Raw genomic sequence first — 17,479 nt, 5'->3', positions numbered from 1 at the left:
CCGGTGGACCGGACACAGGCCGTGCCGGACTGTGGACACGCGCCGTGGGCCTGGTGCGGGGAACAGGGACGGGCCGGACAGGACCGGGGACACGCACCACCAACCTGGTGCGGGGAGCAGGGACGAGCCGGACTGGCCTGGGGACACGCACCACCAACCTGGTGCGGGGAGCAGGGACGGGCCGGACTGGACTGGGGACACGCACCACCGGCTTGGTGCGGGGAGCCGGGATGGGCCGGACAGGACTGTGGACACGCACCACTAACCTGGTGCGGGGAGCAGGGACGGGCCGGACAGGACTGGGGACACGCACCACTAACCTGGTGCGGGGAGCAGGGACGGGCCGGACTGGACTGGGGCCACACACCACTGGCTTGGTGCGGGGAGCAGGGACGGGCCGGACTGGACTGGGGACACGCGCACCACTAACCTGGTGCGGGGAGCAGGGATGGGCCGGACAGGACTGTGGACACGCACCACTAACCTGGTGCGGGGAGCAGGGACGGGCCGGACTGGACTGTGACCGCACACCGGCGACACAGTGCGCATAAGCGGCGCCGGATATCCTGGACCGAGGAGGCGCACTGGAGGTCTGGAGTGCACAGCTGACATCACCCGTTCTGGCTCAACACCCACCTTAGCCTGGCAAGTGTGGAGCGCTGGCACAGAACACACTGGGCTGTGCAGCCGTACCGGAGACACAGTGTGCGTCCTCGGCGCAGGATACATCGGACCGAGAAGGGGCACCGGAGGCCAGGAGCGCTGAGCCGGCACAACACGTCCTCGCTGAACACTCCCCCTAGCCCGGCAAATGTGGGGCGCTGGCACAGAGCGCACTGGGCTGTGCAGGCGCACTGGCGATACCGTGCGCACCTCTGCCACCCAAGGCTCTTCCTCCACGCTGTCCTTACGCAGGTCCTCCAGGACCTGCCACATCTCTGCCTCCTCCTTCGCCGTTATCCCCCACGAGAGCAGTGGTCTGGGCTCTTCCTCTGCCCTTCCGGACCACCCCATTAGCCCCCCCCCCAACATTTTCTTGGGGGTGCGACTCCTTCCACCGGCTGGCATCACCTCCTCGACCTGGGAATCCTTCCGCCAGGGTCCTTTCCCCGACATGATCTCCTCCCAGGTCCAGAACTCCTTTCCCTCGCGAGCCCATCTCTCGCGCTCCTTTTCCTCCCGCTGCTTGGTCCTGGTTTGGTGGGTTGTTCTGTAACGATCGTCGTGCAGGAAGGAGGAAGTGGACCAAGGCGCAGCTGGGAGCGAACTCATGTTATTTATTACAGACTGAAATAACACGGTCAAAACAGAGAATAAACGTATCGCTACTGCTCCAACAAAAAGAGACAACAACCCACAAACATCGTGGGGGGAAAAGGAACTTAAATATGATTCCCCAATCAGAGGCAACTAGTGACAGCTGTCTCTGATTGGGAATCGACAGGACCCAACATATAAATACGCCCCAAAGCAAGGTTATACCTAAAACATAGAAAATAAACTATAGAAATGCCACACCCTGACCAAAATAGAAGAGTTCACCTGGTCAGGGCGTGACAGAACCAGAAACTTTTCTGTTAATAGCCCAATGCTCTTCCGCTAGGCTACCTCCACCTAGTCAACCCATACATACTGCTGATCACTGAAAAGTAACGAACAAACAGATGCACAAAGTGACACGCATGCATGCACCAGCACGAGCACGCACAAAACCTTTACAGTATTCTAGGGCATACCGGTGGAAAATAGACAGAGAACAGGAGCACTTTCTACACATACAGTAAACCTCCGCATGACGTGTTCAAAAACATCCTGCTCCAACAGTTTAACCCCTGACCTCTGGATATTAATAGAGATAAGGAGGACAGAGATCTTATTAACATGGGTAACCAAACACAGTTATGCAGCCCATAGACAGACTCACCTATAGCAACAAACTGTAAACAGTGCCAGGTTAGAAGAATAGGCCCAAACTACAAGGCTGTTTCATTCCACTGAAGGGATAGAGAACATGAGCTGAATTCATCCTCGACAGCTCGACATGCTCACTTTAAATCCAATCACAGAGAATATAGATTTTATCCAGTTACTTTGATGTGGAGAAAGAAAATCTAATTAATTTCCAAAGGATCAACCAAGATGAGAGAGAGTCAGTGATACATGAAGGAAGTAAATGAACCATGGTGATGTAACATGTAGAGGTGGTGTAACATGTAGAGGTGGTGTAACAAGGTGTAACATGTAGAGGTGGTGTAACATGTAGAGGTGGTGTAACATGTAGAGGGGATGTAACATGTAGAGGTGGTGTAACATGTAGAGGTGATGTAACATGTAGAGGAGGTGTAACAAGATGTAACATGTAGATGTGGTGTAACATGTGGAGGTGGTGTAACATGAAGAGGTGATGTAACATGTAGAGGTGATGTAACATGTAGAGGAGGTGTAACAAGATGTAACATGTAGATGTGGTGTAACATGTGGAGGTGGTGTAACATGAAGAGGTGGTGTAACAAGGTATAACATGTAGAGGTGGTGTAACATGTAGAGGTGGTGTAACATGTAGAGGTGGTGTAACAAGGTATAACATGTAGAGGTGATGTAACATGTAGAGGTGGTGTAACAAGGTATAACATGTAGAGGTGATGTAACATGTAGAGGTGGTGTAACATGTAGAGGTGGTGTAACATGTAGAGGTGGTGTAACATGTAGAGGTGGTGTAACATGTAGAGGGGATGTAACATGTAGAGGTGGTGTAACATGTAGAGGTGGTGTAACATGTAGAGGTGGTGTAACATGTAGAGGTGGTGTAACATGTGAGGTGATGTAACATTTAGAGGTGATGTAACATGAAGGGGATTAAATTGACCAGAGGAGGATCATCGGCCCCTGTGCAGACTGTTTGAGCCATATGTTATGCGTTTGTTCATGTTTATGTGTGATGTGTGTGTGTGTATGTGTAAAAGTGTGTGTGTGTGTGAGGGAGGGAGAGCGATACATAATAAATATGTCATTTGAAATGTCTTTATTCTTTCGGGAACTTCTGCAAGTGTAATGTTTACAGTAGATGTTTATTGTTTATTATCTATTTCAATTGCTTTGGCAATGTAAACATATGTTTCCCATGCCAATTAAGCCCTTAAATTGAAATTGAAATTGAATTGAAAGAGAGAGAGAGAGCACAGAAGCATCCCTCCATGTATGTGTTTATATGTTTGAGTTTGATAAGTTTGATCATGTGCGTCATTGTATCCGTGTTTATGTGTTTGGCCTGACCAATATCACATTCATCATTTTAGGTCATTCAGACAGGGCGCCTTTCTTTTGCCGGGCAGGCCTTTTGGGAAATGTTTACCCAGTTCTCCCATGGCACCACTAAACCACTGCACACAAGCATCCCTACCTGTATGAGTCTGATGTTTGATGAGTTTGATTGTGTGTGTCAGTGTTTCCATGCGTATGTGTGTGTGTGTGTGTGTGTGTGTCTGTCAGAGCATGTTTGCCGGGTCTCACCATTAACAGGTATGTACCTGAGATTGGGATCCCTTTTGTTAAATTCAATAAATGTGAATACCGCCCGCCCCCTAAAGAATCTGACTGCTGTGTGAAGCTGTGTGAAGCTGTGTGGCGCTGTGTGACGCTGTGTGACGCTGTGTGACGCTGTGTGACGCTGTGTGACGCTGTGTGACGCTGTGTGACGCTGTGTGACGCTGTGTGAAGCTGTGTGAAGCTGTGTGACGCTGTGTGACGCTGTGTGAAGCTGGCCTCTCTGAAGCAGACCCTTGACCCCCGCGACTGTGCAGTTCAAACACACACACACTCTCAGTCACACACACACACACACACACACACACACACACTCTCAGTCACACACACACACACACTCTGGAAGCCCTTACAGAAGAAACCGGCCTACAGGCAGAAGTGGTGTAAGCCTTTAGTTAATATGCAGAAACATTGTTATCTAATGCTTTATGACTTTTATCAGAATTTATTTTGGACAGAGCCCTGCTATTTTATCTCATATTTACACACACTCATATTCCTCTCATATTCTACACTAACACATTCACTGAATGAACAACGTGCTTCATGCTAGTAGATTCCAATTTTCTGATTTAGCAGTGCAGAGTACGCTGAAGCTAGTGGAACGAAGCAGTCAGTCACATGCTGGAGAATAACTGGAAAACTAGAGAGAGAGAGAGAGAGAGAGAGAGAGAGAGAGAGAGAGAGAGAGAGAGAGAGAGAGAGAGAGAGAGAGAGAGAGAGAGAGATGCTAAATACAAACTTCCTGGTAGAATATTGTTGTCTTTGATTGTTCTATGCTCTTACTGCTCTATGACCAGATCTCACCCCAGGTCAATGTTCCCGTTTATGTGGGTAGAAGGTGACGGGTGCAGGCAGACCCATTGAGATTGAACAGAAAAGAGTGTAGCGGCCTGTTTGTGTACGTTATGTGTGTGTGTGTGTATTGTGCATGCACCAGCTGTGTTTGTGGATCAATAAACCTTGACGCCACGCCAAACTTCTCAATAATGGGTTCAAAGGTTAAACAGGTGTCACAGAGAAGGCAACCTTGGGTCTGAGACTGATGAGGAGCTGTCTTCAGATCCAGATAACACAGACCCACAAGCCATTGTGGCCCCTCATGATGAGTTCTGATTTTTTTTGTGCCCCTCCCATCAAAGTTGCCCAACCCTGATCTAAAACTTCCTCTGAATAATATTACCAGAGTAATGTTGTGTATCCCCAAACCTAAACCAGCCTTAGGGGAGACAGGGGTATTGCACCGTCATCCATGGAAGGAAGCAGTAGTGGAAAGAAACCAGGCCATTATTGGCTAAGAAAATATCAAATAACACGTTGAATGTTTCATCAAAGCTCTACTAAATAAATTAAAACATTCAGTACAAGAAATCCCTGATTTCCCTGGTCCTGTTTGACTGAATGTAACTTTTTATACAAGGAGCGCATGTAGAATAATGATAGCCATGTAGAATAATGATAGCCATACGCCTACCATACGCTACCCATACGCCAATCATACGCTAGCCATACGCTACAAATACGCCAACCATACGCCAGCCATATGCCAGCCATACGCCAGCCATACGTCAACCATACGCCAGCCATACGCCAGCCATAAGCCAGCCATACGCCACCAGCCATTCGCTAGCCATTCGCTAGCCACACGCTAGCCATACGCTAGCCATACGCTAGCCATAAGCTAGCCATACGCTAGCCATAAGCCAGCCATACGCTAGCCATAAGGAAATTAAGTGCACCCTGCGCGCACAACCCATGTGGAATTCCGGGTCTCTGGCAGTGTTTGGAACTGCCGATCTGCGGTCAAGAACGCCGAGGTTATATCAGCCTACAGTATGCTACCCTTCAGTCCTGACGGAGACATGGATCACCCCAGAGAACACTGCTACTCCAGCTGTTCTCTCTTCATCTGACTATGTTTTCTCTCCTAGTCCGAGAGCATCTGGTCGTCATCTGACTATGTTTTCTCTCCTAGTCCGAGAGTATCTGGTCGTCGCGGTGGTGGAACAGGGCTACTCATTTCTCCTAAATTAGTTTAATCTTTTCTCCCTCTCTCACCTGTCCATCTCCTAATTTGATGTCCGTGCTGTTACTATCACTTGTCCACTCAAACGTAACATTGTTGTCATCTATCGCCCACAGGGTGCGCTTGGAGAGTCCCCAAATGAGCTTGACACCTTGATAAGGTAATTTCCTGACGATGCCTCATTTCTGCTCTTCGTACTCGGCAACTTCAACCTCCTGACGTTTGCCTTCCGTTCATTTATTTCCAACTCTCTCTTTCCCCTCTTTGCCTCTTTTGATCTCACCCTTTCCCAATTCCCACCAACTCACAAGGCAGGCAATACACTTGACCTCATCTTTAGGCTGTTCTCCTAGTAATCTCACTGCAACGCCCCTGCAGGTCTCTGATCACTACTTTGTTTCCTTTTCTGTCTCCCTCACCTCCATCCCTAACAACTCAGCCCCTACCCAGATGGTCATGTGCCGTCTCAATCTTCGCTCTCTCTCTCCCACTTCTCTCTCCTCTTCTATCCTATCATCTCTCCCTTCTGCTAAATCCTTCTCCTTCCTGTCTCCTGGTTCCGTCTCTTCGACCTTACTCTCCACCTTTTCTGCATCCTATGACTCACTCATTGTGAGCATACAGAACAGGGCTGTGGGCAGCTGAGTGACAATGGAGGAAGACTAAGCTTCCGGAGGACCTATCACCCTTCAACTCCCTCCTCTCTACCTTATCTTCCTCTGTATCTGCTGCTAAAGCCAATTTACATCACTCTAAATGTCAAGCTTCTGCCTCTAACCCTAGGAAATGATTTTCCACCTTCTCCAACCTCGTTAATCCTCCACCCCCCCCCCAGATGACTTTGTTAACCACTTTGAAAAGAAGGTTGATGATATCCACTACTCATTCACTCAGCCTATCGAGTCACTGGTCTCAGTCACACAGAACTACCCTACGCCTTGACTTCTTTCTCCAGTCTCTATCCACATGAAATCATGAGACCAGTGAGGTATGGCTGCCCGCTCGACCCAATCCCCTCCTCCCTTCCCCAGATAATCTCCCATTCCTCACTTCCCTCATCAACTCATCCCTGACCACTGGCTGCGTCCCCTCTGACTTCAACATGGCCCAAGTCGCTCCCCTCCTCAAGAAACCAACAATTGACTCATCTGATGTTAAAAACTATAGACCTGTAACTCTTCTTTCTTTTCTTTCCAAAACACTTGAGCGTGCTGTCTCTGACCAACTCTCTCGTTATCTTTCTCAGAATGATCTTCTTGACCCTAACATGTCAGGCTTCAAGACGGTCACTCAACCGAGACTGCTCTTCTGTGTCACGGAGGCTCTCCGCACTGCCAAATTTTACTCTCTCTCTTCTGTTCTCATCATCCTAGATTTGTCCACTGCCTTCGACACCGTGAACCATCAGATCCTCCTCTCCACCCTCTCAGGGCTGGGTGTCTCAGGCTCTGCACACTCTTGGATTGCATCCTATCTGCAGGCCGTTCCTACCAGGTGATGTGGAGAGGATATGTTTCTGCACCACATACTCTCACTACTGGTGTCCCCCAGGGCTCAGATCAAGGCCCTCTCCTCTTCTCTCTATACACCAAGTCAATCAGCTCCATCATAACCTCACATGGTCTCTCCTGTCATATCTGCGTGCCTCGATGTCAGCCCACCACCTCAAGCTCAACCTCGAGAAGACGAAGCTGTTCTTCCTCCTGGGGAAGGCCTGCCCGCTCAAAGACCTCTCCATCGTGGTTGACATCTCCACAGTGTCGCCCTCCCAGAGTGCAAAGAATCTTGGTGTGACCCTGGACAACACCCTGTAGTTCTCTGCAAACATCAAAGCAGTGATTCGGTACTACAGGTTCATGCTCTACAACATCCATAGAGTACGACCCTACCTCACACAGGAAAAGGTGCAGGTCCTAATCCAGGCACTTGTCCTCTCCCGTCTGGACTACCGCAACTCACTGTTGGCTGGGCTCCCCGCTTGTGCCATCAAAACCCTGCAACTTATCCAGAACGCTGCAGCCCGTCTGGTTTTCAACCTTCCCAAGTTCTCTCATGTCACCCCGCTCCTCCACACACTCCACTGGCTTCCAGTCGAGGCTCGCATCCACTAGAACACCATGGTGCTTACCTACGGAACAGCAAGAGGAACTGCCCCTCCCTACCTTCAGGCTATGCTCAAACCCTACACCCCAACCCGAGCACTCTGTTCTGCCCCTATGGGAGGGCAGCTCCCACTCAGCCAAGTCCAAGCTCTTCTCTGTCCTGGCACCACAATGGTGGAACCAGATTCCCCCTGGTGCTAGCAGAGTCCCTGCCCACCCCCCACCCCTTTTTAGCTCAGACTCTACTGATAGCTACTTATTGAGGAATGATGTACTTACTATAATTGTGATATGGGGTTGTACCACCTAGCTATCTTAATATGAATGCACTAACTGTAAACCGCTCTGGATTAGAGAGTCTGCTAAATGACTAATAAGTAAATGTAAAATGTGTAAGTGAGGGAGACATGCTGTTGAGTGGTTGTGCGGCATTGACCACAGACAGCCAGAGCAGACTCATAGTTTGTGACTGACTGGGCAGCCAGAGAGAGAGATGTGGGTTCAGTGTGTGTTTGCATTCCAGCGGCTGAGGTAAACCTCGCAGCCTGTGCCACTCGCCCCGCAGGCCGCATCCGCCCCTGTGTCAGTGTGATGGTGGGAATCTAGTGACCCAGTATAAATAGCCAGGGCGAACACAACCAGAGACAACCTGAGCAACAGTTGTCAGATTCCCAAAGTCACCACAGCATGTGGTCAACTTAACATCCAAAACCATAGCAGGGTAGAGACCACAAACACTCCTGTCACTCAGACCTTTTGTCACAGAAGTTATAGAAAAAATAATATCAATGATGCTTATTTTCATGTCTTTTCTCACTTTATTGAACAGAGACAGAGAGAGAGACAGAGAGAGAGACAGAGAGAGAGAGAGAGAGACAGAGAGAGAGAGAGAGAGAGAGAGAGAGAGAGAGAGAGAGAGAGACAGAGACAGAGACAGAGAGAGAGAGAGAGAGAGAGAGAGAGACAGAGAGACAGAGAGAGAGAGAGAGAGAGAGAGAGAGAGAGAGAGAGACAGAGAGAGAGAGAGAGAGAGAGAGAGAGACAGAGAGAGAGACAGACAGAGAGAGAGAGACAGAGAGAGAGACAGAGAGAGACAGAGAGAGAGAGAGAGAGAGAGAGAGAGAGAGAGAGAGAGACAGAGACAGAGAGAGAGACAGAGACAGAGAGAGAGAGACAGAGACAGAGAGACAGAGAGAGAGACAGAGACAGAGAGAGAGACAGAGAGAGACAGTGTCAAAGGGCAGTAGCCTGGATTCTAACCTTTGCCGACAGCATAGACAGACAGACAGTGTCAAAGGGCAGTAGCCTGGATTCTAACCTTTGCCGAAAGCATAGACAGACAGACAGTGACAAAGGGCAGTAGCCTGGATTCTAACCTTTGCCGACAGCATACACCTGTGTGCTGGAGGCGGTGGCTCAGACGGATTGACCAGCCTATGCCACAAATCAACATTTTACCTTCATTTAACTAGGCAAGTCAGTGAACAACTTCTTATTTTACAATGATGGCCTACCCCGGCTAAACCCTCCCCTAACCCAGGGACAATTGTGCGCTGCCCTATGGGACTCCCGATCACAGACTGTTGTGATAAAGCCAGGGATCAAACCAGGGTCTGTAGTGACCCATCTAGCACTGAGATGCAGTGCCTTACACCGCTGCGCCACTCGGGAGTATTTTTCAACAGTGTGATAAAAAAGCACTTCACATTCCCATACTCCCCACATCATTAAAGTTCCTGTTTGAAGAACAATGATTTATACTCGGTCAACTATCCAAGTAAAATAAAACACATCAAGTGTTCCTCAACGCATTGCAGAGTTGCTTATCAGGGAACCAGAGTCTGATGCATATGGGGAATGACAGCTTGAGTCTACCTCCCCTCCCCTTCTCTTCCTGTCTCTCTACCTCCCAGTGGCTGTGCCTGCTAGGCTACAGGGTGTAACACCATCCCTCCCTTTCCCCCAGTAACACTGCACCTAGTCAGCAAACGCAAGCTCCCACGTGCTCATCAGCAAGGAAGCAAAGACAAGTAAACACAAGAGGAAACTCAACAAGATGCACCTTACCAGAAAATAACTGAAAGCATGAAGCAAAAACAACCTGTTCCTTTAAGACAGAAAGAGAGAGATATAGACAGACAGAAAGAGAGAGACAGAGACAGAGAGAGCGACAGAGAGAGAGAGCGACAGAGGGAGAGAGAGGGATACAGAGGGAGAGAGAGGAAGACAGAGAGAAAGAGAGAGAGAGAGTAGCACAAAACACAGAAAAGGGGAGGGAGAGAGAGAGAGAGAGGGAAGACAGTAGAATAAGACAGTAGAACAAAACACAGAATAGGGGGGAGAGAGAGAAAGAGACAGAGGGATAGAGAGACAGAGAGAGAAACCGTCAGCTCAATGCAGTGCTGTGTAACTGCAGCCATAGAGGGTTAGCTGTGTTGCGCTACACTACCTCCTTAGAATTCCCAGAGTTAAATCAACGCAACCAGCAGGAGCAAGTGCAGAAAGAGAGAGAGAGAGAGAGAGAGAGAGAGAGAGAGAGAGAGAGAGAGAGAGAGAGAGAGAAAACATGAGGGAGAGAGAGAGAGAGAGAGAGAGAAAGAAAACATGAGGGAGAGGGAGAGAGAGAGAGAGAGAGAGAGAGAGAGAGAGAGAGAGAGGCAGCAACATGAAAAGTAGGGCAAGCCACTGTACCTCACACAGCTGCAGGTCCTGAGAGTCTGTCTGTCTGTATGTCGGGGGAGCAGGTGCTGTCCCAGGGTACTGACCCAGTAGAGCTGGAGGAGGAGGGGGCGCTGTACTGGGCTGGACTGGGACGAGCAGGCACACATTACCAAGGACTGTTCCCTCCTCTTCTCCTGTCTGTCCTTTTCCTGCTCTGTTTTACTCTAACTCTGCTCCTCTCTCTCTCCCTCTCTCTCTCTCTCCCTCTCTGACTGACCACGCTCTCAGGCGTACGGAGAGACAAAAACACTAATATAGACAGACACACAGAAAAACGAGGAGGGAAAGGGGAGGGGGAGTTTAAAATGAAGAAAAAAAAGTCCCTCTAGCCAAAGTTACATTTCTCTCTCTCTCTCTCTCTCTCTCTCTCTCTCTCTCTCTCTCTAGCTTGCTCACACGGTCACAGAGTTCTCAGTGAACCAGCAGCGGTGTGGTGTGGTGGCTGAATCAGGACAGCCATCTGTTGAAACATGACTGCCTCTTTGCTTTACTCACTCACTCACTCACTCACTCACTCACTCACTCACTCACTCACTCACTCACTCACAGAGCGGGAGAGAGAGAGAGAAGGGAGGGAGGGATAGAGGGAGGGTAGGGGAGGAGAGGAGGAGGGGAAGGTGAATAGGGATAGAGGGCTGTACTGCCTTCCTGTGCCCAGTCTGAAAACAGAACACTTTCTCTTGGTGAGGAACGGAGAGAAGGACAGAAAGAGAAGAAGAGACATAAGGGGAAGTGGAACAGAGACAGAGACCAAAAGAGAGAGAAAGAAGTGAATGAGAAAAGGAAAAGGGACAAGTTTACAAGTGAGAAGTGGAGTGGGTGAAGGGAGGGAGAGAGAGAGAGGGGAGGAGGGAAGGAGAGAGGGAGAGGGGAGGAGGGAGGGAGAGAGAGAGAGGGGAGGAGGGAAGAAGAGAGAGAGAGAGGGGAGGAGGGAAGGAGAGAGGGAGAGGGGAGGAGGGAAGGAGAGAGAGAGAGGGGAGGAGGGAAGGAGAGAGGGAGAGGGGAGGAGGGAAGGAGAGAGGGAGTGGGAACAGGAGCCCATTTTGGGAAGGGTGGGGGTGAAATGGAAGGCTTGGCTCAGATCCTCTGTATTCATGGTTATTCATGTGGCTGGTACATTTTGGGCTTAATGGCCAGTGTATGCCAGTAGAGTACAGAAAGAGGGGAACAGAGGAACAGGGCTGTAATGTTGCACTGTAACACTATAGCACAGAGAGACAGAGAGATATGCTATTACTAACACCAAGGACACATACACACCCACACACTTGTCTCGCACACAGAATCAAACACAAAACTACAACATTCAGATACACAGACTGACAGACTGACAGAAACACACCCAAACACTCCCACAGTCTAGGCCGTAGCACAAAACGAAATGTACCTCTGTTCTGACCTTTGCCCGCTCGGGCAAATTACATTTTACCATTCTTCTGCAATCCTGTTTGTCCAGTTCCCTCTCTCTATCTCTTCATATTGCCAAAGCGTACTTGAGATTTACAATATTAACATAATTAAAATAACAATAATCAATATTGACAACAGTAACAACAACAATCAAGGGTCAAAACAACCATACATTGAACAATAACAATAAGCATAGAGTACAGACACTGTCCCTCATCTTATGACAGGCAGCAATGTAGTGCGCTGCCAACCCACAGCTCTCTGCGTCCTCCGCCCAACAGGACGGGTATCCTATTCTCATCAGAGAGATCTTTGAAACCTTGAATAAGGGTTTCAAATTTGTGGAAATGACACTCTGTAATTGTTTTATATTTGAGGCATTTTGTCAGGAAATGCAGCTCTGTCTCAGGTTCTGCTGTGGTGCAGTTGTTGCACAGCCTTTCCTCTACAAGGAGCCAGGTTTTCCTGTGTATACCCTTCTCAATGGCTAGGCTGTGTTCACTGAGGCTGTACTTAGTATTTATCTCTCTGTCTCTCTCTCTCAAAGTATTTCTCTCTGTCTCTCTCCTCTAAAATATTAAATCTGGTCTCTCTCTCTCTCCCTCCTCCTTCTTCTCCCTCCTCCTTCTCCTCCCCCTCTCTGCCACCTCCTTGTCCTCCAACCTTGCTTCTTACCGCCTTCCTTCTTGCTCTCCTTCCCTATCTGCCTCTTCCTTCTCCTCCCTCCCCCTTCTTTCCCTCACCCCTCCCTCCCTCCCTCCCTCCCTACCTGTACAACTACCATGGGAAATGTCCTGTCCAGCTGTTTTAGCAGGCAGGTTTAACCTAAAGGACATTCCCCTTACATTATACAGACTAGTGATGAGAAAAGGAAAGAGACAGAGAGAGCGGCAGAGAGAGAGGGGGAGAGAGAGAGGGAGAGAGAGAGAGAGGGAGAGGGGGAGAGAGAGAGAAAGAGGGGGGAAAGAGAGAGAGAAGGAGACAGGGGAAAATAGAGAGAAAGGGGGAAAGAGAGAGAAAGGGGGAAAGAGAGAGACAGTGGGGAGAGAGAGAGAGCGAAAGAGAGAGAGAGTTTGAGTTAGTATGAATGTACAGTACATAAACTAGATTAGGGGTTTCAGGCTTGCTGTAAAAAGGAGTGTTCAGTTGTCACGGGAGGGGCAGAGAACAGAAACAGTATCCCAGTAGTCTCAATAGCTTACAGCCAGCAGCTTGTAGATGAAGGTGAAACACAATGCAGTATCCCAGTAGTCTCAGTAGCTTACAGCCAGCAGCTTGTAGATAAAGGTGAAACACAACATAATGGCTAGAGTATATTTTTTACTGAACTCAACCTCCCACTCAGATACAGTGATATAATAAGTACTCTTAGACAAAAAAGGTTTTATCTAGAATCTAAAAGGGTTCTTCGGCTGCCCCATCAGAGAACCCTTTGAAGAACCTTTATTGGTTCCATGTAGAACCCTTTTGGTTCCAGGTAAAACCCTTTCCACAAAGGGTTCTACATGGAACCCAACATGGTTCTACCGGAAACCAAAAAAGGTTCTACCTGGAACCAAATAGGGTTCTCCTATGGGGACAGCCGAATAACCCTTTTGGAACCCTTTCTTCTGAGAGTGTATGAGTGAACTTGAAGAGATGAAATTAGAGCACAGAATCAATGTTACCAACTTGTTGAGTTTTCTGACTTCCCTGGATCCTACCATCTAACCAGTCATCTCCACCCCAGACTGCTGGGTGAGGCATGGCTGCCTATCAATTCAGCTGCAGAGTTCAGAGACCTATGTCCACAAGAGACAACTCTGCCTTTCCTTACTGACACTGTCTCCTCCTAAGGTTAACTGGGGTTGAAAACACACACGACAGCACACAGATATTTGAGTCGAGTGCATTCATCAGTGCCTCCACAAGCCTGTTTACCGATCTGATCGGCAAGGATACATATACCAGCATTCATAAAATAGAATGAACTTTAATTTCTCATAGGGAAGAAATGTCTTAAGACACACAGCACTGCTACATACAAAATAGACACTGGTCATCACACACTTAACTTAATACATATAAATACTTATGGTAATATACTAATGGTAATATATAGAGTGCCTTTGGAAGGTATTCAGACCCCTTGACTTTTTCTATGTTATGTTACGTTACAGCCTTATTCTAAAATGGATTAAATAAAACATTTTCCTCAGCAATCTACACACAATACCCCATGGTGTCAAAGCAAAAAAAGGTTTTAGAAATGTTTGCAAATGTATTAAAAATAAAAAACAGAAATACCTTATTTACATAAGTATTCAGACCCTTTACTATAAGACTCAAATTTGAGCTCAGGTGCATCCTGTTTCCATTGATCATCCTTGAGATGTTTCTACAACTTGATTGGAGTCCACCTGTGGTAAATTCAATTGATTGGACATGATTTGGAAAGGCACACACCTGTCTATATCAGGTCCCACAGTTGACAGTGCATGTCAGAGCAAAAACCAAGCCATGAGGTCGTGTGTACGCCAGTGACAAAAACATCTAAATTTGGTCGGTTTTGGATTCGGGATGTGGCGGGATATGGAAAAAGTCAAGGGGTTTCGTAAAGCATTGTACTTTGCTGGTATTGAAAGTTAGTGTATCAAATGAAGCGTCACAATTGCATCAAAGTGAATGGAAAGTGGTGTGGTTTGAACTTTCGACACCCTCCTTATGCTTCTACCCATGAGAGGTACCAGTGAGGAACAGTTTATTGTCTGGAAGTCATGACAAAATCATCATGCAATAGTGAATTTACCCATCCTTGTGCACTTGTCATCTCTTAGTTTGCCCTTGCTATACATTTAGCCTTACTGTTACTTTTTGCGACCTTAGTTCAGTCCATTGTGTATTCTATTGTTTTGAGCCACCTTTGGCATCTATGGACAGTTTAACAAAGCCATGAGGTCGAAGGAATTGTCCGTAGAGCTCAGAGACAGGATTGTGTTGAGGCACAGATCTGGGGAAGGGTACCAAAACATTTCTGCAGCATTGAAGGTCCCCAAGAACACAGTGGCCTCCATCACTCTTAAATGGAAGAAGTTTGGAACAACCAAGACTCTTCCTAGAGCTGGCTGCCCGGCCAAACTGATCAATCGGGGGAGAAGGGCCTTGGTCAGGGAGGTGACCAAGAACCTGATGGTCATTCTGACAGAGCTCTAGAGTCCCTCTGTGAAGATGGGAGAACCTTCCTGAAAGACAACCATCTCTGCAGCACTCCACCAATCAGGCCTTTATGGTAGAGTGACCAGACGGAAACCACTCCTCAGTAAAAGGCACGACAGCCCGCTTGGAGTTTGCCAAAAGGCACCTAAAGACTCTCAGATCATGAGAAACAAGATTCTCTGGCCTGATGAATCCAAGATTGAACTCTTTGGCCTGAATGCCAAGCGTCACATCTGGAAGAAACCTGGCACCATCCTTATGGTGAAGCATGGTGGTGGCAGCATCAGACTAGGGCGAAGGTTAACTTTCCAACAGGACAACAACCCTAAGCACACAGCCAAGACAATGCAAGAGTGGCTTCGGAACAAGTCACTGAATGTCCTTGAGTGGCCCAGCCAGAGCCTGGACTTGAACCCGATTTAACATCTCTGGAGAGACCTGAAAATATCTGTGCAGCAACGCTCCCCATCCAATCTGACAGAGCTTGAGAGGATTAGCAGTGAAGAATGGGAGAAACTCCCCAAGTACAGGTGTGCCAAGCTTGTAGCGTCACACCCAAGAAGACTCAATGCTGTAATCGCTGGCAAAGGTACTGAGTAAAGGGTCTGAATACTTATATAAATGTTATATTTCAGTTTTGTCTTTTTTTTTAATTAGCAAAAATAAATGTTTTTGCTTTGTCATTATGGGGTATTGTGTGTAGATTTATGAGGGAGAAAAAAATGATTAAATACATTTTAGAATAAGGCTGTAACGTAACAATATGTAGAAAAAGTCAAGGGGCTGAATACATTCCCAATGCATTGTACATTGTTCAGTGCATCCCCAGTACAGGCAAAGCATAGTAGGTTCTTTACTGTGGACCTACATAGTAGGTTCTTTACTGTGTCAGGAAAAGGTTGAAGATACCAATCAACTGCTGTGCGTCTGGGAGGTGATGAATGTCTTTGTTTCCTGCCCGGGGCTAATTCCTTCCCACAGGCACACTTAATGCCAATGTGTTCTACATTACTTGTGAACACCATACACTCCTGAATCCATTTGTAAAAGCCTTTTGATTTCTGGTTTATAATCCTGTTATGAGCATGTGATCACAGAAACACTGCATGTGGATTCTATTCCCCATCCAGCCGTAATGTGTGAAATACACCAACGAAAAACACCACCAGCACATAAAATAATAATAAAATAAAATTGTATTTCTCACATGCGCCGAATACAACTGTTGTAGACTTTACCGTGAAATTCTTGCTTACGATCCCTTCCCAACAATGCAGAGTTTAAAATCCACAAGAATGCAACTATATACATGGAGTACCAGATCAATGTGGAGCTATATACAGGGAGCACCAGTACCAGATCAATGTGGAGCTATATACAGGGAGTACCAGTACCAGATCAATGTGGAGCTATATACAGGGAGTACCAGTACCAGATCAATGTGGAGCTATATACAGGGAGTACCAGTACCAGATCAATGTGGAGCTATATACAGGGAGTACCAGTACCAGATCAATGTGGAGCTATATACAGGGAGCACCAGTACCAGATCAATGTGGTGCTATATACAGGGTGTACCAGTACCAGATCAATGTGCAGCAATAAACAGGGAGTGCCAGTACTAGATCAATGTGGAGCTATATACAGGGAGTACCAGATCAATTTGCAGCTATACATTGATCTGGTACTGGTACTCCCTGTATATAGCTGCACATTGATCTGGTGCTCCTGTATATAGACTAGGCATCAGAATAGACAATAATAAGGTATTTAATGTAGATATGTACATGAAGGTAGGGTAAAGTGACTAGGAATCAGGATAGATAATAACAAGAGTAAAAAAAGAAGTTTCCACCCCTACTCCCCCTTCTCCTCACCCCATTGCTCCACCCCTCCTCCCCATCACTACTCCCCCCTCTCCTCCACCCCTACTCCCCCTTCTCCTCCACCCCATTGCTCCACCCCTCCTCACCATCACTACTCCCCCCTCGCCTCCCCAACTAGCAGGTACCTCCATCCCTCCTTACCACGTCAGCCTTTTTTACCCCACTTTCCCTTCTAAAGGCCAGATTAAGCAATTAAGCCTGTCAAGAGGCGCAGCACTGCTGCCAGACTCTGAGCTGACCTGCGTGAATTGATTATTTGTTCAATTTTGTTTAGTTTTGTCTAAATCTAAGTGCGTCGCAAGTTTGATAGTGGATTGTACGTGTCATGTGTGATGACCTTAATCTTAATCGCTGTAATATGTGGAAAACATTACAATTACTACCGGAGGTTGTTTGGATTCAGTGAGTAAATCAGCCACCATCACCTACTCCCGTAAGTTTCTGCTCTCTTTCCGAGATAAAGCTCACACTCTCTACAATGCACATACACACACTGCTGAAACGACTACTGGACCTGAATGTCCTGAAAGGCCTCGCAGGATGGATGAACGACTTTTTAACTGACAGCCCACAGAGGGTCCACATGAATGGGGCCC

The 17,479-nt window shown here is 47.6% G+C and overlaps 2 protein-coding genes across 7 annotated transcripts in view; both read right to left on the bottom strand.

The window, feature by feature from the left end:
• The window catches only part of LOC106566486 (extracellular sulfatase Sulf-2), a 283,200-nt gene extending 272,482 nt beyond the window's left edge, over positions 1-10,718 (bottom strand). For 3 of the 6 annotated variants that reach the window (XM_045692954.1, XM_045692955.1, XM_045692956.1), the window contains exon 1: positions 10,363-10,718. The gene's annotated coding sequence lies outside the window, so the exon portion shown is untranslated. The remainder of the gene's footprint in view (positions 1-10,362) is intronic. The other 3 variants (XM_045692960.1, XM_045692959.1, XM_045692958.1) reach the window with 2 other exon arrangements.
• Positions 1-17,479, bottom strand: part of LOC123726192 (guanine nucleotide-binding protein subunit gamma 4-like) — a gene marked incomplete at both ends in the record, with an annotated part of 154,536 nt that overhangs the window by 3,119 nt on the left and 133,938 nt on the right. Inside the window, one exon of the mRNA XM_045692962.1 lies at positions 15,081-15,093. Within this exon, the coding sequence (XP_045548918.1) occupies positions 15,081-15,093 (13 nt within the window). The remainder of the gene's footprint in view (positions 1-15,080; positions 15,094-17,479) is intronic.

Source organism: Salmo salar, chromosome ssa13 (assembly GCF_905237065.1).
Source record: "Salmo salar chromosome ssa13, Ssal_v3.1, whole genome shotgun sequence".
Lineage (NCBI taxonomy): Eukaryota > Metazoa > Chordata > Actinopteri > Salmoniformes > Salmonidae > Salmo > Salmo salar.
This window is presented reverse-complemented; position numbering and strand designations above follow the sequence as displayed.